This window comes from Bubalus bubalis, chromosome 3 (genome assembly GCF_019923935.1).
Source record: "Bubalus bubalis isolate 160015118507 breed Murrah chromosome 3, NDDB_SH_1, whole genome shotgun sequence".
NCBI lineage: Eukaryota > Metazoa > Chordata > Mammalia > Artiodactyla > Bovidae > Bubalus > Bubalus bubalis.
The window spans coordinates 352,892-379,596 of NC_059159.1; the positions used below are offsets into that span (position 1 = coordinate 352,892).

Consider the following 26,705-nt stretch of genomic DNA (forward strand, 5'->3'; position numbering starts at 1 on the left):
CCCGCCCTGCTCCCTCTGCGCGCCGCGCCGGGGGCGCCGGGGCTGGGGGCCGAGGCCCGGGGGGCGGCGCCGCGCCGCGCGCTCCGGCCGCGCCGGGGCTCAAACTCAGAGGCGCGGCGGCGAGTGCGGGCTGCGCGGGCCGCCGGGCGGGCTGGCGGCGGCGACCGGGGCTCCTCCCTCTCGGCCCGCCCTCCCCGCGCGGCCCGCGCCTCCGCCCCGCGCCCTCCGCGCCGCCGCCGCCGCCGCCGCCGCGCTCCCGGCCCGCGCCCCGCCGCTCGGCGCCGCCCCTCGAGCCTCGGCCCCGCCGGGCGTGCGCTCCCGGCTCTGCGCGCCCCCCTCCCCGCCTCTCCGCGCTCGCTGCGGCCTCTCTCCCCAGCTCATTCACATCCCGAGAGCTAAGGGAGCTACTGTCCGGTCCCCAGGAGGAGCGCGAGGAACCGGCATTGCCAGCCTCCCGGCTTTCCCAGCCCAGGACACCCCATCTTCCTTAAATGGCCCTGGGGACTCTTTAATAGTGGGGTGTGTGTGCGCGCGCTCTTGTATCCGCCGCTTCGCATGCACATAACGGCTCCTTTACCTGGCGATGAATGTACACGCGTGAGCGCGGGAGTGGGAGAGTTCAGGTCAGATTTCCAGAAGCACCAGATGTGGGTCTCGGCCGGGAGACGTGTTCCAGGCCAAGCCAGGCCGGGGCCAGGCCCCCGCCCCCCTCCCCCGCCAGGTGGCTCCTGCACCCAGTGGGCAGGGTCTGGAGGACCCGACTCCGGGGCTAAGGCAGAAGGGAGGTGGCAGCCGGAGGTCCTTCCGGAGGGACACCAGGTCCCTGTTTGAGGCCGGATGGGGCGGCCGTGGTGAAAGCTGCGTGACCCCCGCCGTTGGTTTCTGACGGTCCTTTACTGCCAGTACAGAGGGCCCCGTTTGTGCTGGATTCAAACATCTCCACCCACTGCTGGCTCCCTCTCTCCCCAGCTCCCCCTTCAATACCTTTATTTCTTTTTCCCTTTCACTCTACTCGAGCTTAACTGGCTTTCCTCACCTCCTCCCTTTATTGCCAGCCTCTGCCTCAGGCCCTGCTGACTTCACTTAATTGCCTTAGCTGCTGGCAGGATTCCAACCTGGACAAGCTCCCTTCTCCAGAACCCGCAAAGCTCCTCCTCCATTAAGACCCAGGTCGGAACTCTTCCCTCCAGGAAGCCCTTGGGGGCCAGCATCTGAATGTCCAACCTGTCTCTGCTTCCTCCCCTCCCAGAGCCCATGTGGTCCTCTTCACTGCCCTGCATCCTGTGGGAAGCAGCATTCTGTAGGAAGCAGCCCTGGACCCCAGGAAGGTCTATGGAGAACGGCTCTCTTCCTGGAAGATGCAGATTTCACCCTCTTTTTCCACTTTCCGTGGCCCCTACGACCCAAAGAAAGTTAATTACCCCATGCTGGAATTACTGGTCTCTCTTCCATGAGACTATGAGCCTTTCCCAAGTCTGAGATACATGATACGTGTTTAATCAAGAAATATTTCCTGCCCCCTGGAAAATGACATTCTGATTGGGGAAAATAGAGCATATAAATAATAGGGGGAAATTCCAAGATGAGACTGGTTGCATTAATTACCATTTGTCGGTCCCTTCTCTGCCTTTGGGTGTTTGACTTCTTCCAAGTCTCAGAGGACAAGAATCATCTATGTGTATTTCACTTTCACTCACCTGCCACCTGGTGCCCAGGGTGTGTGTGAAGGTGTGCACTAGGTGTGGGGCGGCTTGCTCTGGGCCAGAAGAGGGTTACCGACCTGTCCCTAACACCCACAAGGATAACTGCTGGTTCTCTTCTCAGAAGCTCCCAGACATGTGGGTCTCAAGACTCTCTTTTCTTATTCTTTCTCTTCTCTCTCTCTCTTTTTTTTTTTAAGCAGCAAATCTTTGCTTCAAATTAAATCTTAAAACAGAAAAGTAAAGGAAAGTGAAAGTCACTCAGTTGTGTCCAACTCTTTGCAACCCCACAGACTATACAGTCCATGGAATTCTCCAGGCCAGAAGACTGGAATGGGGAGCCGTTCGGAACCTTCTCCAGGGGATCTTCCCCACCCAGGGATCGAACCCAGGTCTCCCACATTGCAGGTGGATTCTTTACTGTTTGAGCCACAAGGGAAGCCCAAGAATACTGGAATGGGTAGCCTATCCGTTCTCCAGTGGATCTTCCCAACCCAGGAATTGAACTGGGGTCTCCTGCATTGCAGGCAGATTCTTTACCAGCTGAGCTGTCAGGGAAGCCCATCCCAGTGTAAATAAGCCAGTTCTCCCACCAGTTAGCCCTGTAGGTAAGAGCTGGCATTGCTGTTGTGGAGTGGGGGACCCACCCACACCCCCTGCAGCCCCCAAAGCAGCCCTGTGGATGCAGGCGTCTAGGAACGTGGTGTAACTGGAAACTGACTCCCTCGGTCATGTGCTGGGTCACTCAGCTTCAGCTCCTGTGTTCCATTCTTCCTGCAGCCTTCCTCTGGGGCTTTGTGAGGAATGAATGAAAGAGAGAAACGGATCTGACCTGTGGGGGGCGGTGAGTGGGGTGAGTCGCTTTCCCTAGTGTCCCCCTAGGTCAAAGGTGGGGGGATGGGTGGGGGGCCTTCTCCAACCCAGCGACCTCTGGGTTAGTCCCATGGAGACAGAACTCCTTGTCCCTCGGAGCCCGGACTCACCAGCTCCTACCCCGCCACCCTCAGAGGAGTGTATGAAGAGGTGAGAAAGCACTGGTCTAGGAGCCAAGACCGCCACCAGCAGGGCGACCTTGGTGGCCGGGGCCGTGGGGAGGAAGGCATGGCTCCGTCCTCCTTTCAGAGCTGTTTTAGGATCAAATAAAGAGCCTCGCGCACTGCGTCCACTTAGCGACCCTTCACAGCATAAGTAGTGGTGTTCCCCTCCCTGCCTTTCTTGGTGACCACCAAGGACATCACTGAACTCCTCTGTGTCTCAAATTCCCACGGTCTCAGATGGTGGATAATAGTAAGACTAACAGAAAATGTAAACTGCAGCCCTAGACGGTGACCTCCCTGAGGCCTCATGCCTTGGAAGATCCGGCTCAGACCCTGATGACCTCAAGGCCAGAGTTTCCCAAGAACATGAAGCGGCCTCTTTGTTCTTGTCGAGGGTTGCTTGACTGTTATTTTTACCTGTTAATTCACTCAAGGGATGTGGACTCCGGTGGGAGCTTGGCGGTTTGCCTTTCTGTCCGTGGACACCCAACTGTCGAGCCTGCTTTGTCCGGAGATTGTGAGGGCGTAGACTGTGGAGTCAAATAAGGACTTGACCGCTGGCAAAGGGAACAGGAGCAAACTCAAGACTGTCTGAGACCGTTCCTCATGCCTGGGTGAGCACAATTTAAATCTGGAAATTTCTGCTCAGCCGGATTAGAGAGCTCTAAATGGCAGTATTTAACTCCTGCCTGCGGTCCCTGGAGCTTCTCCCAAGTGACATTTCCAGATCTGAGGGGGACATGTCCTCCAGTTTCTGGGGAGGAGGCTCTGGACTGACCTTGTTCTAGAGAGGCTGGGTGCTTGGTGTCTTCCCTGGGGAGCTGCGCGGGATGCGTTTTCCTTTGGGGGAGGGGGAACAAGTCATCATACCTGTCGTGACTTCTCTGGACAGCCGAGCAGGTGGAGGGGCGTGCAGACCCCCCTCCAAAGCTGTCTTTTCCAACATAGAGTGGTGCCTTTCCCCTTAGCAGATCATTTAGGTAGTCCCCACAATTCTTCAAGTCTTCAGGAAATCAACCCTTAATATTCACTGGAAGGACTGATTGCTGAAACTGAAGCTCCAGTACTCTGGCCACGTGGCTAGAAGAACTGACTCATTGGAAAAGACCCTGATGCTGGGAAAGATTGAAGGGCAGGAGGAGAAGGGGATGACAGGGGATGAGATGGTTGGATGGTATCACTGACTCAATGGACATGAGTTTGAATAAACTCTGGGAGACAATGAAGGACAGGGAAGCCTGGCGTGCTGCAGTCCATGGGGTCGCAAAGAGTCAGACATGACTGAGTGACTGAACAACAACTACACAATTCTTCACTGTACTTTGTTCGTGAAGACAAAGTTTTAATGAGCTCAGAACCGGCTGATAACACCACCTCCAGGGTGATGCAGCCAGGCAGCGCCCTAGGAGAGGAATACAGCAGTGGGCAGCTCCCTGCTTGTAAGGTGCCCGTCTGAGCTGGAGGAGGCTGCACGGGCAGTCGTAGGCAGAGGACAGGCAGCAGGAAAGGAGGTGCCCTCGGCGGCTGGTCTGCAGAAGTGGCTCCAAAAGCCTTTCTCAAAGGCTTTGTTCTCCCCCTTTGTCCTCCAGAAATAATGACCTTGTGTGGCAGCTTTTTGTAATATTTCATTTCCATGCCCCAAGCGATGGTTCAGCTGATTTCCCAAGGCTTAATGGGGGGATATGGAGAGGCTAGGAGATACCGTGAATGAATAGACATAAAGGGTGGTATTGCATTTTCATAGCAAAGGGTTGGGGATGAGTCTTAGAAGGTTCCGGGGCACGGCTCAGTGTGGAGGCTTATCGGCAGCCCATCTGATCTGCTCGGATCCGAGAAGAATGCCTCCAGATCCGTGTCCCACAGCCTCCCCGCCGTCAGATCAGGCGCTCGGCAAGGGTGACGTTTTCTTTTTCTTCAATATGTCAGCAAGATCCTTTGACAGACAGGGCAGAGGAGAAAATGGTACTTGGCTTTATGTATTCAGGTTCACCCCCACTTCATTTGCTGATCGCGTCTATCCCAGGCGCGGTGACTGGAGCCGGGCACCTCCCTCCACAGCGGAGCAGTGGGCACGTCGCTGTCTCCACACTAGCTGCCCTAGGAGTGCAGAGGGCAGGAAGCTGCCCTCCATATGCCGGTTCTGATGTGGGCATCAGCAACTATGGAAGGCAGATCTTTACCCTGTTATGCAGAAGATAAGCCTCCAGCTAAACAGAGAGTCAGCGACCCAGCTGGGCTTTGAACTGGCTCCGCCTGGGGTGTGGCCAGGCTCTGTCAGCTACTTACTGCACCCCAGCCCGCGAAGTCTCCAAAGCCCTCTGGGCACGTCTGCTTCCTTCCACCTCCTTCCTGTAGTTATCCAGATGAAATCAGGTTCAAAGTCACAGCAGTGTGGAGCGGTGAAGAAAGGCCTGCCCCTTGCAGCCCAGGTGGGGTGAAGACGACTCTGCATTTCCCGGGAAGGTGGGTGGTGAGCTGGACTGACAGCAGGTGATGGAAGCCACCAGCCCCAGGGGCCCCCCATCTGTCTCTTCCTTCCCGCTGCTGCCCCCGATTCCAGATGCTCACTGGTGCTGCCAGAGCAGAGGGCAGGGGCCACCCCTGGGGTGGGGCCCGTGGCTTCTCTGAGCCAGCTCCGGCGCTGGGCTGCCACCCTCCTGGGCATGTGGGCTCATTCAGACCTGTTTGTCTTCAAACTAGATACCATAAGGCAGTCTCTTCTCACCAGAATCTATTCAGGACCCAGCCCCATGGATCAACATGTTGATACGAACAACCAGAACCTGTTGGGACCCAGCCCCATGGATCAGCATGTTGATACGAACAACCAGAACCTGTTGGGACCCAGCCCCATGGATCAGCATGTTGATACGAACAACCGGAACCTGTTGAGACCCAGCCCCATGGATCAGCACTTCGACACGAACAAGCTGACTTGGCCAAAGCTTTCAGCCCAGCACGCTGACAGTTAGCCAGTTATTCTGAGAACATTCTTTTCAAAACACTCGACAAACAGGCTGAGAGATTCCTTTGTCCGCAGCCAGCCTCTGAAACCGAGCTGAAGCTCAAAGGGTTGAGAAGAACTCCAAGGAGGGTATGAGAGGAGGAGCAGGAGGCGGAAACCTTTGTGAATGTGGGTGGGGAAGATGGTCAGTGACAGTGAATTTTGCTGCAAACATGGATCATTTGTGCTTTTATCAAAGCACAGCTTTTAATTCCTAAAATATAACAGCCTTGTGCGGGAGCTCGAAGAAAAGGCAGCTTTTCCTGCAGAACTTTGCTGTCGAGCACCTGCAGCGGAATGGAAACTGTGGTGCAGAGTTGGTCGGGCTACTTTCGACTCCTGACGCCACCTTGCTTTTCATCTCCTGCTTCCTGCAGCTCCAGGCTGCCTGCTGGGGTCGGAGCTGTGGCTACTTTCGGCCCCCTTGGAGCTGCGCTTGCCCCTGTGTGGATGAACTTGTTTTATCCTCCAGACCTCTTTGTGAATCATGGAAATCAATCGAATGTAGGCTCTGCCTCCTGATGGCGATTCCCACTCTCTTTGTTAGGGGTCTCTGCTGTCTTTTTCTCCAAGGCCTCTTCCTCTGAAGAGGGAAGGGGAGGTTGGTGGAGTCGGGTCACTGAAGGTTTCCAGTCCTGCTCTGCCATCTGCAGCTATATGGCCTGGGGCTCGTGGCCGCCCCACTCTGGGGCTTGGTAAAATGGGGAGCCAGGCCTCTGCCTCGCGGGCTTTTTGCTCAAATTAAAGAAGCCAGAACACGGCATTGACACAATGCGGCCAGAGGCTAAGCTTTCCTCAGCTTCCTAAGCACCAGGCTTGGTCCTTAGCTTGTATTAATGCATCTGAGCTTCTCCAGAACACTTTGAAATAGGTTGTGGTGGGTCTCATCTTACCAAAGCGGTGGCAGAGGCTCGTAGGAGGTAGATCATCCCGTTTGGGCTGCTCAGGATGGAGCCCTTTGCTGTACCTCACGGTCAGGCTCTGAAGCCTGCACTTATAATTTTGACCCAAATATGTCCTGTTAAGTGGTGGCTTTATCTTGTTTGTCAATACTCCCTAAAAATCTGGCTTAAGTCCCTCCATAGCATCATCAACAATCGTGGACCTCACCAGACTTACATGCTCTTTGTGACGTAGACCATCACCCGCGAATGTATCCAACCTAGAAATGCTGGAGGTTCCTCAGTGGGACTCTGCAGGAACCTCTGAATGTGGATTCTGTCCCCATAGGAACCTCTGCACGTGGATCTCCCGGGTGACAAAGACATTGTTAAAATCGCTGCTGTCCTGGACTTCCCTAGTGGTCCAGTGGTTAAGACTCTGCGCACCTCCTGCAGGGGACATGGGTTTGATCCCTGGTCCTGGGAGGTCCGGCATGCTGTGCTGTGCGGCCAAAAACAGTCCTTGCTGTCCTTTGCCAGAACCCTTGGAGATCTCGTGGCCAGAGCACCGGGCTGGTGCCAGAACAGCCCTGGGGTTAGCGCTCCTCTGCTGCTGTGCGGCACCGAGCAGCTCCTCCTCGTTCAGCTGCCGCCGGAGACAAGTCAGGGGCCCCGCTGACCCGGGCGGGGTGGGGGGGGACCTTAGCAGAGTCGCTGCTAGATGCAGATGACATGAGCTATGAAGTAACATTTGTCGTGTGGGTGCACGAGGCAGCCAGGCCTCTGGGGTCCTCTGGAAGTGGTCTGAAGACTCTCTGGGGTCTTGGGTGTGTCCGCCCAGTAGTAGCTGCTCCTTGGCTCAAGGGCCATGCCCTCAGGGACCCCTCTGTCCCGCCCTGGCAGTACAGCGAATTCGCAGGCACTCTCTTCTGCCTCCTCACTCACTGGATCTGATACCAGACCATTTCCACACAAACAGAGGATGGAAAATGAGTGGACTTCCTAGAGGGGCTGTTTCCAATGCTCTGAGCTTTTACAATTCAGGGACGTGTCTTCTTTGGGCTCGTGCTGAGCCTGCAGGGAATGCTATCACTTGGGTCACCTTGGGGGCAGCACCGCTGGGTGGCAGAGTTGCCCACTCACGGCCTCGAGCCCAGGGCAGGTCTGCAGGAAGATGCCCTGTGCATCTCACCCCTGACCTGCTGCCTTGCTGGGCTCCTCTGTGTGTTCAACAGTCTCTATCCCACAAGGCGGGTTCATGATGGATGAGGGTGAACACAAGCTCTAACTTACTGAGCAGTTAATCTGCTGGGCACTTTGTAACAGGAAAGACGTTGTCATCCCCATTCTATGGATGATGAAACCGAGGCTTCAGGTAACTTATTTAAGGTCAAAGCTAGCAGATAGGAGAGCTGAGTCCTGGTCTAGGACTGGCACTCCAAGGAACTTGTTCTTCCTGCAGCGCAGTACTTTTCAACTCTGAACACCCTTGACAATGGCCTAGGGGGACTTTAGAAATGTCCTAGGGCCTAGGGACTTTAGGCCCTGACCCCTCTGGGTGCACTCTGGGCATCATATTTTTTGAGCTACCAAGGGATTCCTAATACACAGGCGGGCAAAGGCTCAGGGCACAGGGCCAGGATAGCTTTGGACCCAAGTCCTCCTGGAAAGCACTTGATTCCCAGCTGAATTCGCCGCTGGCACCTGCAGCCTGGCTCGGTCTCTGGTAACTCACAGGGAATGATGGGGGCAGTCCTGGCATCAGCTGAGCCGGCTGTGCCCTGGGGTCAGCAGGGCAGGCAGCTGTCCATCGGGTGTGATTTGAGAGATTCTAGGAGGTGCCCCTCCACCTGGGGTGGGTCACACTGTCCTGCCTTTGCCTGCCTTTCCACCTGGCAGGTGGGAGAACAGGGGAGCTGTGGCTCTGACTCCAGAAGGCCCTGCGATGGGAGGGCCTGGGCACATGGGGACCGAGCCAGCTCCCTCCCCTCCGGCATCCTGCCGGTCCCCCCCACCTGCACGGTTTACCTGGGAGAGAGGAGGGGCTGTGCCAGCAGTCAGAGGGCTTGAAGGGTGAGAAACGAAGGGGGGCTCCCACAGGGGCTGGGGACCCCACGATGCCTCGGGGCTCCCATGGGGGCTCAGGGCTCACATGGGGTTTGGGGGCCCCGCAATCCCTCAGGGCTCCCATGGGGGCTCAGGGCTCACATGGAGGCTGGGGACCCCATGATGCCTCGAGGCTCCCATGGGGCCTCAGGGCTCACATGGGAGCTGGGGACCCCACGATGCCTCAGGGCTCCCACGAGGGCTCAGGGCTCACATGGGGGCTGGGGACCCCACGATGCCTCGGGGTTCCCATGGGGGCTCAGGTCTCCCACAGGGGCTGGGGGCCCCGCGATGCCTCGGGGTTCCCATGGGGGCTCAGGGCTCACATGGGGGTTGGGGGGGCCCCGCGATGCCTCGGGGCTCCCACCGGGGCTCAGTGTTGTGGGAATCAAGAGGTGGACGGGCCCCACTCTCGGGGAGCTTGGGCCCTCCACGCCTGGCTGGGGGCCACCGCCCTGGGCTCCTCCTCCATCTGCCTCGGCCAGTTCCCAGCAAGCTGCCCGCTGCACTTGCCAATGGAGCCAGATGCTGCTTTGGGGAAAATACCTTCTGGAGTTTGTTGTCTGAGCCCTCCCAGCCGACACCCACGGTGGAGAAGATGTGAGGATAAATGGAAAATCTCTTCATAAATATTTGGAAAAAAAGCAAAAGGGAAAAGGAAAGAAGAACTAACTGTCTGGGATGCCTTTGGGGGCATCTTGGTGATGGCCACAGACAGATGAGGAAGGCAGGTCACCAACATTTGTCACCTTGTAGGAGGCCCCGGTGGGAGCCGCCAGGGCCGGGCCTGGTTTGGGCTGTGGGCACTGAGGGGCCTTGGCTCTGGGGAGAGGCCAGGCTTGCCTGGGTCACCAGCAGAAGCCGTGGAGCTCATGCGGTGCCAAGCTGCCACTTCTCCATAATGTATAATCGTGTCTCTGAACTCAGCTGCCTTGGGACTTCACTACAAGTGAAGCACAGGCTGAAGTGGCTTCAGGGGCGCCCCTGGGAGGAGAGTGGAGAGGCCCCGGGGGCCAAGACACTGAGAGTGGAGCTGGCGCCGGAGCAGAGCGGGGTGCAGCATGGCTGAGCCGGCCTGGAGACGGGCTCCACCGCCCGGAAGGCTCAGCCGAGGGGGCAGAGTGGGCAGCGTCCTCCTCAGGCCAGGCCTCCCCAGTGACAGGGGCCCTTCCCAGGTCTGGAGACCCCCTTGGCCTCACCCCTGGGCAGCCCCAGTTCCAGCCACACTGCCCCGTGCGTCCCTGGAAACAGAAGCTGCTGCTCAGGTCCTCCTGTCCTTGGGCTCCTCACACGCCCTCTTGCTGCCCTCTGGCAGTGTCACTTACCCGATGCAGGGGCCTGGATCCCTTCGTCTCGGATCACAGGGGACGGACTCTTCACAATGGAGGGAAGGACGGTCCGAGGGGGCAGCCACCGGGCTGGGCAGGGTCCCTGGAAGACAAAATGCTGGGAGAGCGTTCTTAGGAGCAGGTGGCTTCCTAAACCCAAGTGTGTTGTTCAGTTGCTCAGTCGTGTCCAACTCGCTGTGACTCCATGGGTTGCAGCACTCTAGGCTTCCCTGTCCTTCGCTATCTCCTGCAGTTTGCTCAAACTCATTTCCATTGACTTGGTGATGCCATCCGGCCATCTCATCCTCTAAGTTTTGGTGCCTGTAATTAACCTGGACGCGCGTGGGGTCCTCTGCCTGGAGGCCGGGCAGACGCTATCCCCCCACAGTGGACGACGTTCTTTAGGTTCCACAGTTGGTACCATCACGACAGGTGAGGACCTTGCACACATCAGGAGAGGAGGGAGGAGGCTGCAGAGGACAGGGCAGGTGTGATGAGAGGTCTGTCTCCAGCATGCAGACGTGTATACGTAGCAGATACGGAGGATGCAGACACGTATACACAGCAGATACAGAGAATGCAGACATGTATACGCAGCAGATACAGAGGATGCAAATGTGTACACAAGCAGGGTACAGAGGATGCAGACGTGTATACTCAGCAGATATGGAGGATGCAGACACGTATACGCACCAGATACGGAGGATGCAGACGTGTATACTCAGCAGATACAGAGGATGCAGACGTGTATATGCAGCAGATACGGAGGATGCAGACATGTATACGCAGCAGGTACGGAGGATGCAGACGTGTATAGACGTATATACTCAGCAAATACAGAGGATGTAGATGTATATAAGCAGCGGGTATGGAGGATGTAGACATATATACACCCCAGAGGAGAGACCCTGTGGAAACTGGCTCACAAACACAGAGGCCAGGCAGTCCCACCATGTGCCTTGTGGAAGCTGAGAACCAGGAAAGCTGGTGATGAAAACCTGTCTGAGCCCAAAGGTCCAAGAAGCAGGAGCTCTGATGTCTGAGGGCGGGAGACGGTGTCCAGCTCAGCAAGAGAGAAAGAGGACTCATCCTTTTCCACCTCCTGTTCTACTCAGACCCTCGGCGGATTGGACAGTGCCCCCCATTCTGACAAGGGTGAGTGTCCTTCACTCGCCTTCTGACAAGTGCATTCCTCTCTGGGAAAACACCCTCCCAGACAGCCTGAGAGCGTCTAACTAGCTGGCTGGGCATCCCTCAGCCAAGGTGATGCAGAGAACTCAGCACCACAGCCTGTCTCTTCCTTGGAGGGCAGCTGTCAGAACAATTAGCCACTTCTGGAAGGAGGCCTGGAGGCTGGGTCCAGAGCCAGCGGGAGAGTGGCTGCAGCCACTGCTGAACATGAAGTCTCCCCGATGAGTCAAATTCTCTCCGGTGTATTGAGTGCGAGTCAGTCCTACCAGACCGAAATGCTGGTTTCTAAAACATTGCTTTAGAGAAACTGATGGTGAATTAAAAACCAACTGAAAATGAGGCTGGTTGAGAAGCAAAGGCTTTGGTTGTTGATTCTTCTATCAGCCGACTGCATTCCCCAGGGTCTCCCCTGTGTCTGCCCCTGGACTGGTGGTATTAGATGACTGATTAAGCAGAGTAAACGTGATGTACTAACTCCTTGACTCAGGTGACAGATATAGTGGGTTGAATGGTGACCGCCCCCCCAAAAAAGATATGTCTGTGTTCTCACCCCTAGAACCCGTGAAGGCAACAGGCGACCTTATGAGGAGAAATGGTCTTTGCAGATGCAACCAAGGATCTGAGATGAGACGGTCCCAGAGAGGGGCAGGCCTTGGTTCGAGTCAAGTGTTCTTACCGGAGGACAGGGGGAGACAGCAGGGGCAGCCAGAGGGGTCTGGACGTTACTGATGCCTTCGCGCCTCTGCTGGACACCAAGGTCCAGGTTTCCAAGCCTGGAGGTTGAGTGCTAATGCCGACCGGCCCCTCACGCCACGGCCCGCCAGCTGCCCTGTGTCTCGCCCAGGTCTGTCCTCCTGCCGGTGGCCACCCGGTCCCCCTTCCTGCCTCGGCCTCAGCAAGCTCTTGTCCAGCTCAATGCCAACACACAACTGGCTTGACCTCTGTCTAGAAAGTTCTTTCTTCTCGTGGTGGGTCTCGACTCTTGGTCTCAACTTCAGGGTCAGCTTCTCTGCGACGCCTATCGGGACCCTCCGCCTGCGGTTGAGCGCTGTCTCCTTCCTTGCACACCTTCTCGGCTCCTGTCGCCAGCTCACTCAGTGACAGAGGGACAGACGCTTTGTCTTAGTCGTTTCCACACACACACATGTGTACACACACAGCAAACCCCAGGAGTCATGTGGCCATCTTTCTCTTGTTCGGATCTGACACTCCACCACACACAGGACCCGGCAAAGCTCCAAGTATTTACTGAAAGAAAAGGTAAAGGACTAGCCTCCCTGAGCCATGCAGGGACAGGAGGAGCAAAAAGGAGCCCGCGGTTACGGGCCAAGCTTCTCCCGGAACCCTACAAGTTTGTTATCTCATGACAGCAGGCTTGGAAATGTAATTGCTTTGTTTTTCTCTCTCCTCCAAAAGCCTTGTTTTTAAACTGTTTTCCCTGTGGAGTAAGTATGTGCATTAACCCTTATGGCAGCAGAAGAGAAGGGTTTGTGGGCTTAGAGCGAGCTTGCAGAAGTCAGACTCCCAGAAGGAGAAACTTCCTATCCAATGGAACATTGGATGAAAGTTAAAATGCACTTGCAGAAATAAATTGGTTGCTATAGCAACAGGTCCTGGTTCTGTAGAGGTGGCGGGGAGTCAGCTAACTTAACTTTGGTCTAGGCTTGAGAGAAGGAGCCGCCCAAGCAAACTTAGGGGCTGTGTTTTGAAGTGTCTCACGTCACCGGCATAAAATGATGTTTACACACCTTCCCCAGCCTGGGCTGTCAGTCCCGTTGCTTCCTTGGTTGGCTCCTGTAGGCAGCAGAATGTTCAGTGCCCACCCAGCAAGGCTTCTGGCCCTCTCAGAGGGGTGCAGTTTAGCACACCTCCTGCCTTAAAATGCTCCCTGAAACTTGCGCTCTGAAGAGGCCCTGTGCCAGGCCCTTCGGTGATGAGTAACCAACTGCCAGAAGACTCTGCTGGTGAATTCAGATTTTCATCTATATAAGGTTTCCCAGGGTGGGATCCACCCACTTGCACTGGGAGAGTTCATCGAAAGTGTCAGAGAAGGGAGTGCAGAGGTGATTCTCGGCGTGCGTTTGGGGTGCGTGGAGAGGGGCAGCGATGGGCGGCGGGGCTGAGGCGGGCGGGCAGGCGCTCTCCACGGCCACGTGGACAGCGGGGCGTGGACGCTGGGGCACTGCAGCCCCTGTGAGTGGGCAGCCAGCCTCAGTGGTCTCCTCTGAGCAGATCATCTGTTGAGCACGTGAGTCCAAAGAAGCACTTTTCAGTGACAAACAGGCCCGGAGCGTGCTTGCGCTCCGTCTGCCGGTGGGCCGTGGTCCATGAAGCCCGTAGGTTCATTTCACTCTTCATCTTTGCTTGATGTGCGTTTGTCCAAGTCCCTCTGTGGGAGGCTCCACAGAGGAGCCCACGTCCTCGTCTCTGCGACCTGTGAGTAAGCGCACACGTTACCACATGAAGGGAAAGCCCACGTCCTCATCTCTGGAACTGTGAGTAAGTGCACACCTCACCACGTGAGGGGGTTAAGGCTGCAGGTGGCATTAAGGTTGCTCCTCAGACACCCTCACACAGGGGGTGATCCTGGATTATTGGGGGACTCCAATGGAATCACAAGCATTCTTGAAAGCATAAGAGGGAGGCAGAGAGGAGGTCAGAGCGATGTGCTGTGGAGGCCGGACCCGTCGCTGACTCTGAAGATGAAGGAAAGGGTGTGAGCACGGAGGAGCGACTCCGGAAGCTGGCTAGGGTGGGGAGCGGTGCCCGCCCAGGGTGTCTGGAGAGGACCACGGCCCTGCCCACACCTCGACTCTAGCCCAGGGAGTCCCCACAACTGTAAGACAGGAAATCCATCTGTTTCAAGCCTTAGATGGTGGTCTGTTCACAGCAGCCCTAAGGTGTGCTAAGGCCCAGGGCAGCACCAGGCTCTGGGGGCTAAGGAGGCATGTTCCCCACCAGTCACAGTCCAGAGTGGGCAGCCGGGCCCCTGGGGGGTGGATGGAAGGACTGGCTGGTGGGAGAGAGGTTGGCAGCCCGGACCTGGGATGAGACGAGCCAGCAGGGTGGGGGCTGGGGAGGCCCTGGATACACGCGGCTGGCCCAGTAGCCACGGCCTGGAGACCTCGGCACAGAGGCTTGAGTCTCCTCCTGGGAGCTGCAAGGGAGTCTGAGAAGGTTTTGAGTGGTAAACAGACCCGATCAGAGAAATCAGGCAGAAGCAAAGCGAGCCAAAATCAGAGACAGTGGATCAAAAACGAAGCTTGTCAGGGTGCTGGGCCCAGCGGGGCAGCCCGGCTCGGAGGCGGGTAGGCTGAGCGAGGCGAGGCCCTGCCTCCCTCGCTCTTCCCAGCTGGCCTGGATCCCTGACCCATCTTGGGTGAGTCCCGGAGCCCCTCAGGTGGCCCGCTCCCCTCTCCTCCCCACACCGTCCTCAGCTCGACGGCCCCAAGGAGGGAAGGCAGTGGAGATGGAGCCGTGGTTACAGGCTGAGCCGGGCCTACCAGCCCTCCATAAATTAAACGTAAAGTGTAACAATTGATTATTTAGGGCATAATTACCATTATTTTCTAATATGAAAAAGCAGGGATGAAAGCTGGAATGGATGGCAGCCAGAATGAAGAAAGGAGCTCCGTTCATCTGCTGCTGACAGGCGGCCCCTGTGGAGGGCTGCCTCGGGCCACGCCAGGCACTGGCTCTGTGGGGGGCACGGCCCTGCGCTGGGGGCTGCTGGGGGCCACACTCTCTCCTCTGAGGGCTGGGCGGGTGGCAGCCCCGGCTGCTTGGGGGAGGTGGACTGGGCTCTGGTCCCACGTGGCAGCCAGAAGGGCAAGGGGGAGGTCAGCGGAGGACCTGGGGAGGCTGGGGTCAAGTGCAGACTCTCGGTTTCTTGTCCGTGGCCAAAGCCCTGGGGCCCACGGCGGGGCTTCAAGGAGGAGCCGGAATTCCCTCCTCCTGTGACTGAGCCTTGGAGAGGGCAATGGCACCCCACTGCAGTGTTCTTGTCTGGGAAATACCATGGACAGAGGAGCCTGGTAGGCTACAGTCCATGGGGTCTCGAGGAGTCGGACACGACTGACGACTTCACTTTCACTTTTCACCTTCATGCATTGGAGAAGGAAATGGCAACCCACTCCAGTGTTCATGCCTGGAGAATCCCAGGGACGGGGGAGCCTGGTCGGCTGCCGTCCATGGGGTCGCACAGAGTCGGACACGACTGAAGTGACTTAGCAGCAGCAGTGACTGAGCCTGGAGACCCTCAGTCCCCGCTTTCCCTGTGGCGCCGCTAGTGGGGTCTTGTCTTACTGTTCCTTGTCCAGCTTGTCCAGTGCCTGGGTCGCCATGGTGGCCACACCGTGTGATGGAGCCCCCAGCCTAGGGGCTGCCACAGCAGGTGCTCCGCGCCCCCGACCGCCTTAAATCCCTCAATCCCCGCCCCCAGGCCGCGTTGCCCAATTTTACACAGAAGCTTGAGGCTCAAAGGGTTACGTGGTTTTCCACCTACACATACCTTGCTAGTGGCAGAGTCTGGATTCACACCCAGGTCTCTGTCAGGGGAGCCAGCCTCTCCCCTCAGTGCCTCTGGCCACCGTCCCAACCCCCTACCACCTCGGCCCCCAAGGGCCCCCCTTAGACAGGCCCCAGGGCGGGCTTGCTCTGGCAAGAGGGGGGACTTCTGCAGTTTGTGGCGGCCACTTTGGGAAGCCAGCACTTGCAGGAGTGGTGTTTCCTGATGCTTTCAGAGCTGGTCGTCTCCCAACCAGACCCACTTCCAAGTCATGTAGTTGCCGAACCAAATGGCAAAACGTGGGTAAGGGTGCTGGTGTCGCTCCGATGCTGGGGCCTCCTCTCCTGCCCACCTGGCCCACACCGTCTCCCACCCGTGCCTTCAGCACCGGGCCCGGGAGACACAGGCTGTCCTTCGCCGCTCACACACACACACACACACACACACTTCCTAAAGGCAGACTCCAGCAGTTAAGCTGATCAACAGACACCAAAGGCCGGAGTTTGCCTTTAGGAAGCTCCCGGCCATGAGGGGAGCCAGGCAACAGATGGGTGAGGGGAATTCACACCCCGGAGCTGCAACAGACAAGACAGGCTGAGGACGTCCAGGCTGGGTGCAGGTGTCGGAGGCTGCGGACACTTGCACAAAGTCCCCAGATGATGAGAAGAGTACGGGAGAGCCCTCCAGGCCAGGCGCACAGGCCCGCCTGTGGGAGCGGGAGTGTCTGGGGGTCTGGGGCTCAGGCTGGCAGGAGGGGCAGGGGCCAAGGCTGGCGCAGACTCAAAAGCTGGGCCGCAAAGGATTTGGCATCTTTTCTTGAAAGGGTGGGATGTCATTGAGGGAATTCAGAAGCTAGAAACCGAGTGACATGCACAGACCTTCCAGAGACTAGCATCAGCATGGAGCAGGGAGCAGAGGGTGTCAGGAGACCCCGAGAGGGAGGCTTGGTGTCTGGGCAGGAGAGGGAGCTGGCTCGGGCCAGGCAGGGGCCTCGAGGGGAGTGGGGAGAGGCCTGAGCTGGATGGCGTCAGGGCGGCCTTGACAGAGGTTTCTGTAAACAGAGCTGAGAAGGAAACAGCAGCGGACAGCAGCCACTCACCTCCCCGACCCATCCCAGTCCTGCCTGGTGCCAGGACATGCGCCATGTCCTGCTGTGCCCAGCCCCAGTTCTCAGGACCCGCTGCTGGGAGCTGAGTGGGCAGCGCCATCCTGACACTTGTGTGACTCGCAGTCCCTGTGCCCGGCACCCGGGAAGCTGGTGTGGCCTCTGCGGCCGCTGGAATCTACTTGATTGAAGACATCAGCTCAGGAACTGCGGCTTCCTGAATGAAACCTAAAATCGCATTGACTCTGCGGCTGCAGCTGGAAGGACTCCAGTCCCCCTGATGCTCCCACAGAGGCCATGCTGGGCTTGCGGGGCTGTGGCTGGAGTTCCTCCCACACCCTCCATGCGGCGTGGCCTGCCCCTCCCCAGGGAGCTGCGGACCCAGCAGGAAGCAGTGAGCTGCCTGGGGGCTGTTTAGATGGCGAGATGGCCACTTGTAAGAAAGCAGATCCCCCCAACACAAACCACACACACACACTCACACAAACACACACATACTCATACACATATGCGCATGCTCATGTACACACACACACACTCATGCATACACATGCTTGTGCACACACATACTCTCACAACTCACACACACACTCATGCACATTCTCACACACATTCTCTCTCTCACACACACACACACACTCATGCATACACACACTCTCATATACACAAACTCGTGCACACACACTGACACTCACACATGTGTGCACACACACACACGAATGCGCACACACACACACATACACATACACACACATGCCATGCACACACACACGCTAATGCACATACACTCACACACACATGCACATACTCACACACACATACACACACACTCATATACTCATACACATGCACACACACTCTCACACACTCACACACACATGCACACACACACTCTCACACACTCACACGCACACTCATGCACATTCTCACACACATTCTCTCTCTCTCGCTCACATACACATACACACACACACACACGCCAGGGCTAGGACAGTTAATGTTCTATTAGCAGCTCTCATAGAAGAGAGCTAATTGATTCCAATTTGCATTTTTCCAGGTCTCATAATTCTCTGTCTCACCTTCTTTATGCCGCGGGAGCCTTCGGGGCTGTGCGGCTATGTCACAGGAGGGCTGCGCAACCCGCACCACCGCCCTGTATTCACCAGCGGGACAGACGGCGCCTTGTGTCACCGAGAGCACCCCCGGCCCTCGCCCCATCACTCTTCCCCACGGGAGGCAGGTGTGTCAGCCTGGGAGCCCCTGAAACATCCTCCCCTCCCAAGGAAAGAAAGCGGATGGGATGCCTCGGAGGGACCTCAGACGGGACTCCGAACTGGTGGCTGCCCCCTCCAACATTCCCAGACAAGATGGTTCCCAAGTGGCAGGTGTCTTCAGACAGTTCATTTTGGGAGGAAGGACTCAGCTCTGTCTACACGTGGAAGGGTGTTCTGCTCCCCAGAGCTGCTGAGCAGGGTTCCAGGAAGCCGGGTTATTTAGCAGGTTTTCAAAGTCTGAGGTCATTGTTGTTCTCTCCTCCCTGCAAAAACCCCAGACGTCAGCTCCTCCCAGCAGCCGGCTCCCCAGGTTCCTGAATGCCTGGCCCCATTCATTCACTCACTCATTCACTCCCTTACTCCACACACATTTATCACGGCCCTGCAGTGTGTCAGGCACCGGGGTACAGGATGAACAATGCATGCAGCCCTGGTGCCGAGGAGCTTACTTTCTGGTAAGGGAGGAAGAAAAAAGGCAAGTCAATAAAAGAGCAATAGAGAGAATGTTGTGAACAGCCAAAGAAGCAGGCCCAGTGGAGGGTGTGAGGGACCCCCCTGGGTATGGGCCGGCCTCTGGGCTGCGGCCAGGGCAAAAGAGGAGGCCAAGCCTGGGGTGCATGGCCAGATGGTGACTTTCGGGAAATGTTAAAAGAAGCGCAAAGTGAGGCTGACTTTGTAAGCCAAGTTGTGAGGGCTGTGTTCGCCTTGCTAAGCAGTTTAGGTTTTATTCTGGAGGCAAGGGGGAGCCAGGACAAGTTCTGAAGCAAGAAAGGGACACTAGTCTATATGCAGTGTCTGCATTTTAGGACAATCCCTCTGGCTGCCGTGGGGTGAGTCTTTGGAGAGGAGACAGGCAGCATGAGATTCTGACCTGTGAAGTGAACAGTTGAGCATGGCCCAGAGAGGACAAGGAGAGTCATCGAGGAGGTGAGATCCCCAGGTGGCTTGTGAGACGTGGAGGGTGAGGCAGTGGGTGGATTTTATTTCTAGGACCCTGGCCTGGGGAACTGGAGCAGTAAAGGCTGCCCTTATCTGTTTCAGGAACACTTTCAGCAGTGAGATGTAGAAACCTAACAGTGACTTAAACAATAAAAAAAGTTTTTAATTATCCCACATCCTGATAAGTCTGGAGGTGAGCCATCTGGGGCTGGTTTAACATCTCAAGAGTGTCATTAAAGGTCTAGGATCTTTCTTTCTTTTTGCACCCCCATCCTCAATGTATTTGCTCGTTAACTTCACGGTTGCAAGATGGCTGCTGTAGCTCCCGACATTTTCATGGCAGGAAGAAGAGGAAAGAGGTGGTCATAGCCATGTCTGTTCCCTTAAATCGAGAAAAACAAAGCTTCCAGAAGATTCCACCTATAAGCCAATGTCCATCCTTAGCTTGAAGAAAGCTGGGAAAGTGAGGTTTTAAATTTCGGGCACCGGTGGCGGAGGCACGCAAGAAAGAGAGGGGCTGGGGGTAGGCCTTGCGTTCGTGGTGTCAGCAAGCAAGAGGGAAAGGCAGCTTAGCCCACGCCTGCGGAGCAGTGGGTTGTGGGAAAAAAGCAACCTCAACTCAAGAGAAGATTGTCGAGAGTCCCTTGGACAGCAAGGAGATCAAACCAGTCAATCCTAAAGGAACCCTGAACATTCACTGGAAGGACTGAGGCTGAAGTTCCAGTACTTTGGTCACTTGATGAGAAGAGCTGACGCATTGGAGAAGACCCTGGTGCTGGGAAAGATTGAGGGCCCGTGTCTCTGGGCCTTGGTTTCCTCCTGTTACTGCGTGAGAGACCAGACCCTTCCTGACTCCACAGCAATCAGTGAAGGGTCAAGTGTGCACAACGACGCTCAAAGGAAATCTCTAGGAACCTGCTGCACCACCTGGAACCTGCTCATCCAGCCAGATAATAAAACCCTGGCGGGCAGCAAAGAAAGGCTGCTGGCTGGGGACCAGCCCACCTCGCCCTCCTGCTGAGGTCGCCCACCCAGAGGTCCCCCGGAACCTCCTGATGCCGGCGGTGGACCCCACCGTCAGACCCCAGTGCTGATCAAAATAGGCTTCCTGAACACAGAACTCTCTCTGTCAGGATGCGCAGTCCACCCTGGTGGTTGGGGGGGGAGTGGCTCTGCTGTCCCATGTCAGAGGTGGGATCTGAGACCGTGGGCTATTGCGGGGGTGGCTGTGGGTCCTCATCAGGCTGGAGGACTGCTCTACATGAGATTGTGAGAACTGGACCAGGCGTCCTAGCTCCCTGCATGCTGACTATGGGCAGGTCACTTCACCCCTGTGAGCTTTGGGGTTCTCAACTGTAAGATGGAGATCGCACCACCTGGCACCCTGGGGCCTTGCCACAGCCCTGGGAGACCAGCATCCTCAGCAACCCATCTCGCAAGAGGAGAAGACTGAGGCCACGGAAGTCCCCTGACCAGGAAATGGCAGAGGCTGAAACCCACTCAGGTCTGTGGCTCCAGAACCTGGCCTTCGTCCCAGCACAGGCTTGCCCACCCCCTGAAGGCATTGTGTGTCGTGAAGGCAGAGTCCACGTGGCTGGCAGGGGAACGGCTGACCGGCTGGGGGGCGGGTGACAGGTGGGGTGGGGATGGCTGACCAGTAGGGGGACAGCCGCCCTGAGGCTGGAGCTGCCGCCCCTCGACAGCCCGAGCCCCTCCCCTCCATCCCCTGGGCCGGCCGGCAGCGAGCTGGGGAGACACAGTTGGCAAAACACATTAGCATCTTCTTCTCTGCTAATTAGTTTTGTGAAGAATTATTTATTTATCTATTATTTTCACCGGAGAGCAATGGGGCTGCAGGAATGTGGTGACAGGTGTTATGTGAAAGGGGAGGAAAGGAGCACGCCCCTTGCCCAGAGCTGGATCGTCTCCATGTGGACTTGAGCGGGGGTCAGGGAGCCCACGGGCACGGGGGGAGAGGCTGGGGGAACAGAACAAACCCCAGGCATGAGTAGAGGGGGCACCCACACCCCCGGAGTCTAGAGAAACATGCCTGCCCTGGACGGTGTCTGCCTGAAGGTCAGAGGGCGGCGTGAAGCGGAAGGCCGTCCCCACTCCGCCCCGTGTGGCTGCTCTGTCTGCTGAGGAAACCTCCCTCCATTCCTCACATCCCAACGCAACAGCATCTCCCCTGGGGAGAGGTTGCAGACATTTGGGAGCAGAGCACCGTCCTGCCTTCATGCCCTTGCCTAGGTCCCCCTCACAGTCATCCTGACACCTGTGAATCTGTCAAGTGTCTCAGTGGTTTCCGAGGTCTACCATGACTGAGCACATGTGCAGTCGGGAAATGCTGGTTAAAGGGGCAACTGGTAGGAGGCGATGGCTGCAGGCTGAGCAGGTGAAGGAGGGCTTCCTGGAGGAGGAGGCTGGGCCTGTGTGTTCAGTGATTGTGGGATGAGGCCGGGTGGCTCCGCACACAGTACGGGCTGGATCACATACCCAGAGGGCCTCCCTGAGACATGACTGCTTCCTGAAGGCAGTGAGGTTGTGTCTGACACTGGGGCCTGTCTCAGCACTGGCCTGACTCAGATAGCTGTGCGTCTGAGGGACCTCACCACTGTGGGCATTTGCTCACTTGCTGAGAAAATGAACGGAGACACTGATGTAACCAGAAGACAATGTGGTTCAGTGCCTTGAAAATGGAGCTTTCCTTTAATTCAGCATTTCCATTTTAAAATAATCTGTCCTAAGGAAGTATATCTCAAACTATTTCTGCAAGTATATTCATCATGATGCTAGTTCAGATAGAACATAAAACATAATACAAATGTTCATTCACAGGGGACAGTTTCAGGAAATTACATCAATGCAAATACTGGAGTGAATAGCCATTCCCTTCTTCAATAAGGAATAGCCATTCCTTCTGGGTTGGGATCATCCCAACCCAGGGATCGAACGTGAGTCTCCTGCATTTCCGGCAAAGTCTTTACTGTCTGTGTCACTGGGGAAGCCCTTACATCAATATAATAGAGCATACACAGTTAATTGCAAAGACTCATTTCCCTGGCCAGGGATCAAACCTGCAACCCCTACATTGGAAGGAAAGTCCTAACCACTTGACCACCAGGGAAGTCTCAAGAATACAACCAGACAACAGTAGTGTTATGTATTTCCAAAGCATTCTATAAAAGCATATACTGCTTTTTTAATTGAAAAGCTGGGAGAAAAACATTATTAAAGATTAGAAAACAGTCATCATTTCTTTAAGCCACAGAGTCAGCTTATCTCAGCAGTTCTCAGATCAGCTGGGTCAGATGCAGCTGGCCTTGGTCTGGTCAGGTTGGCTGAGCTGATTCAGGTGTTTTTACTGAGCTGCCAGGGCTTCCCAGGTAGCCCAGGGGAGGGACCCACCTGCCGGTGCAGGAAGTGTAAGAGTTCGAGCCCTGGGTCGGGAAGATCCCCCAGAGAAGGTCATGGCCTCCCACTCCAGTATTCTTGCCTGGAGAATCCCATGGACAGAGGAGCCGGCCGGCTACAGTCCAGGGGTCACGTAGAGTTGGACACGACTGAGTGAGCAGGCACACACACTGAAGTGCCAAGCAGCGAGGGGGTGCTGCCTTGGGAAGCCAGCTGACATCTGGTTGGGACGACGGGTAGCATGTGTCTCCCATCACACAGCGGGCTCGTCTGGACTCCTTCACGTGACGGCTCAGGCTCCACGGCTGCAAGAACGGAAGGATTCCCTGGGGCCGGGGCTCTGGAAGTTTAAGCCTGGAAATCGCACGTCATCTTCACTGTATTCCACTGGCAAAGAAAGACGAGTTGAGCCCAGGTCCTGGGGCAGTGAGACTGAGGACCTTGCCTCTTGGTGATGAGTGAGCTGCAGACAACCGTGGTTCTTCGTGCGATCTGCCATGTAGCAGTGCCAGTCACTCACTTGACACATGTTTACCGTCTGCTGTGCTCCGTGCTGGCGCGTGCCCTTTCCGTGGGGAGAGACACCCATTTCACTGGAGAGTGTCACCCACCTGAGCGCCGAGCACACAGTAGCTGCTCAGGGAACCCTTGTGGAAGTAGGGAGGGCACGGGCTCAGCCTCAGCGCCTCCTGCCAACGCCACTGAGGAGCCTCTAAGAAGCCTTGCTATTACTCCCCAGGTGAGAGGCAAGCAAACCATTCCAATGCAGACGCGCATGAGAGCAAAGAAGGGCCTCCTCTAAGAGGAACAAACAGAATGCTGAGTTGTCGCAGGTGCAGCCCCGTCCAGGACAAGGAGACTGCCACCAGCTCCGCTTTATACAGGAGAGAAAAAAGCAACCTCCTGTTCATTAGGAGGAGTCATTATTCTGAGTTTAGACACAAGCAGACAAACACAGGGAAGAATATATTTCTTTGGTATCGCCACTAATACCAGCTCTAGACGCCCCAGGAGGCAGCTTGCTAGGCTGAGATTCACAAACAGGATTCAGAGAGTTGAGGAGGCTGGGGAAGGGGTGTGTGTGTGTGTGTGTGTGTGTGTACGTGTGTATGAGAGGGAGGGAGAGAGGAAAGAAGTGGAAAGCTTCAAATCTTTTCAGAAGAGCACACAGAATGCCTCTGAAGATGTTGGTTTGCTTTGGGTGTTTATTTTTTAAAAAATTGAAGACCTCCTCTTTTCCAGGGAAGAGGTGTCCGGAGCAGCTGCTCCTTGACCCGCTGTCTGCGTCTGCCTCCCTGCCCTGTGCCTTCGAGGCGGCTGCTCCTGGAGGCGAGACCACAGTCTGTTTCACCGAGAAACCGGACCCTGCCCCTGTCTGAACAGCTCACAGCGCCTTCCGGGATGCACGGGGAGATGCCCGATGATGACCCCACCCAGTCCTGGTCCTCCTGTGGCCCAGGAGTGCAGACACTCTGTGTGTCTTGCAAGACGGGGAGGAAGAGGCTGGTGGGGAAGAGTGGAGGGGTTGCAGGCCAGTGAGCTACCAGGCAGATCATGGTCCAGCGTGTGGTCCTGAGACCCTAATAGCTCTCCCCCTTCCTCATCAGGTAAACTTCAGGTGAGCTACTACATGGTGCCAGCCTCCATTCCTCACTGGTCAAATGGAAAGGCTGATTGTGTCTATTCAGCATATAATAATTGTAAATTTTGTTGTTCTGTGGCTCAGTCGTGTCTGACTCTTTGCTGTCCCATGGACTGTAGTCCACGAGGCTCCTCTGTCCATGGGATTCCCTGGACAAGAATACAAGAGTGGCTTGCCATGCTCTTCTCCAGGGGATCTTCCCGACCCAGGGATCGAACCTGGATCTCCTGCATTGAAAGCAGATTCTTTACTGTCTGAGCCACAGGGGCTTGTTAATCGTATATTTAGCATGTGATAACTGTTAAACTCTTAGCGGACACCAAGTGCTCAGTAAAGCGCCGGGCTGTTGTCTGCACGGTTGTGTTCCCTCAAAATTCATGTGTTGAAGTCTTAACCTCTGATGTGACGGAATGTGCAGGTGAGGACTTCGGGAAGTAATTAAATTTGGATGAAGGAGTCGGAGTGGGGCCACCGTTAAGGGATTGATGCCGAGGAGCGAGCGTTCTGCCACGACCAGGCGAGGAACCCAGGAAGAGGGCACCCCCAGAGGAACCCGGAAAGACAGCGCCCCTAGAGGAACCCGGGAAGAGGGCACCCCCAGCGGAACCCGGGAAGACAGCGCCCCTAGAGGAACCCGCGAAGACAGCGCCTCCAGTGGAACCCAGAAAGACAGCGCCCCTAGAGGAACCCGGGAAGACAGCGCCCCTAGAGGAACCCGGAAAGACAGCGCCCCTAGAGGAACCCGGGAAGACAGCGCCCCCAGCGGAACCCGGAAAGACAGCGCCCCTAGAGGAACCCGCGAAGACAGCGCCCCTAGAGGAACCCGCGAAGACAGCGCCTCCAGCGGAACCCAGAAAGACAGCGCCCCTAGAGGAACCCGGGAAGACAGCGCCCCCAGCGGAACCCGGAAAGACAGCGCCCCTAGAGGAACCCGCGAAGACAGCGCCCCTAGAGGAACCCGCGAAGACAGCACCTCCAGCGGAACCCAGAAAGACAGCGCCCCTAGAGGAACCCGGGAAGACAGCGCCCCTAGAGGAACCCGGAAAGACAGCGCCCCTAGAGGAACCCGGGAAGACAGCGCCCCCAGCGGAACCCGGAAAGACAGCGCCCCTAGAGGAACCCGCGAAGACAGCGCCCCTAGAGGAACCCGCGAAGACAGCGCCTCCAGCGGAACCCAGAAAGACAGCGCCCCTAGAGGAACCCGGGAAGACAGCGCCCCCAGCGGAACCCGGAAAGACAGCGCCCCTAGAGGAACCCGCGAAGACAGCGCCCCTAGAGGAACCCGCGAAGACAGCACCTCCAGCGGAACCCAGAAAGACAGCGCCCCTAGAGGAACCCGGGAAGACAGCGCCCCCAGCGGAACCCGGAAAGACAGCGCCCCTAGAGGAACCCGCGAAGACAGCGCCCCTAGAGGAACCCGCGAAGACAGCGCCTCCAGCGGAACCCAGAAAGACAGCGCCCCTAGAGGAACCCGGGAAGACAGCGCCCCCAGCGGAACCCGGAAAGACAGCGCCCCTAGAGGAACCCGCGAAGACAGCGCCCCTAGAGGAACCCGCGAAGACAGCGCCCCTAGAGGAACCCGGAAAGACAGCGCCCCTAGAGGAACCCGCGAAGACAGCGCCCCTAGAGGAACCCGGGAAGACAGCGCCCCTAGAGGAACCCGGGAAGACAGCGCCTCTAGAGGAACCCAGAAAGACAGCGCCCCTAGAGGAACCCGGAAAGACAGCGCCCCCAGCGGAACCCGGAAAGACAGCGCCCCTAGAGGAACCCGGAAAGACAGCGCCCCTAGAGGAACCCGGGAAGAGAGCTCCCCTAGCGGAACCCGGGAAGAGAGCACCCCTAGAACCCACCATGCGGCCCCTGCTCTCGGAACCCCAGCCATGAGAACTGAACGTTTGGTCAAGCCTCCTTCCTGAAGAGCAGCTCTGGTGCAAGCTAGTGGAGAAGGTTTCTCCTCCCTCCAAACTCGCATCTCCAATTGTGAAAAGCCGGACTTGTTTATCAGACGTTTATTGGTTCCACTGTGGCTTCTGGGGCAGCAGTAGAATGGATCTCTGCCCCAGAGAAACTGGTCAAATGGCCTTTGGAAACAGATGGCATTTTGTGCCAGTGACCATGGAGAAACAGAGCACGATCTGTGGTCCTCCAGGCCCCTTTCAGCAGGCAGGCGGAGAACCAGCACCCTGAATGAGGGATGAGCACAGAAAGTCCACTCCCTCGGGGTCATGGCTGCACTCTCCTAAGTATTCATTCTAGACACACAAATAGCCAATTAAGGTGCCAGAGTAAAGGAGATGGGGACTGAACGCGTCATGTGATTTCCTTTCTCAGGAATCTAACAAGCAATTATTTTCATCCCAGTTAAGGAACCATTCTTTCTTGGAACCCAAGGAGGTAGGTCCCTGCCGACTCCCCAGTGATGGGCTGGGCTCCCTCTCCACCATCTTATCTGTCAGGGCCAAAGTTCCAGGAGTCACCCACGGGGCTTCCCTTTCTCCCTGTTTACACATGGCTTAATCTTCCATCTTCCTCCAATGACTGGCTAGGGGCCTTCACCCCCAGGCTCTGTTCACAGCC

The 26,705-nt window shown here is 56.6% G+C and overlaps 1 protein-coding gene across 1 annotated transcript; it reads left to right on the forward strand.

Annotated features, from left to right (window-relative positions):
* Nucleotides 1–21,900: 21,900 nt before the first annotated feature.
* On the forward strand, nucleotides 21,901–26,385 carry LOC123465540 (collagen alpha-1(II) chain-like). Its single transcript, XM_045164726.1, has 2 exons — nucleotides 21,901–23,225; nucleotides 23,729–26,385. Exon 2 carries the CDS (start codon nucleotides 24,614–24,616, stop codon nucleotides 26,042–26,044), a length of 1,431 nt encoding a protein of 476 aa, XP_045020661.1. The 5' UTR covers nucleotides 21,901–23,225; nucleotides 23,729–24,613; the 3' UTR covers nucleotides 26,045–26,385.
* The last annotated feature ends 320 nt before the right edge of the window (nucleotides 26,386–26,705 follow it).

Excerpts from the sequence above, each read along its gene's own strand:
- LOC123465540 (XM_045164726.1), top strand. The coding sequence starts at position 24,614 with ATGCCGAGGAGCGAGCGTTCTGCCACGACCAGGCGAGGAACCCAGGAA.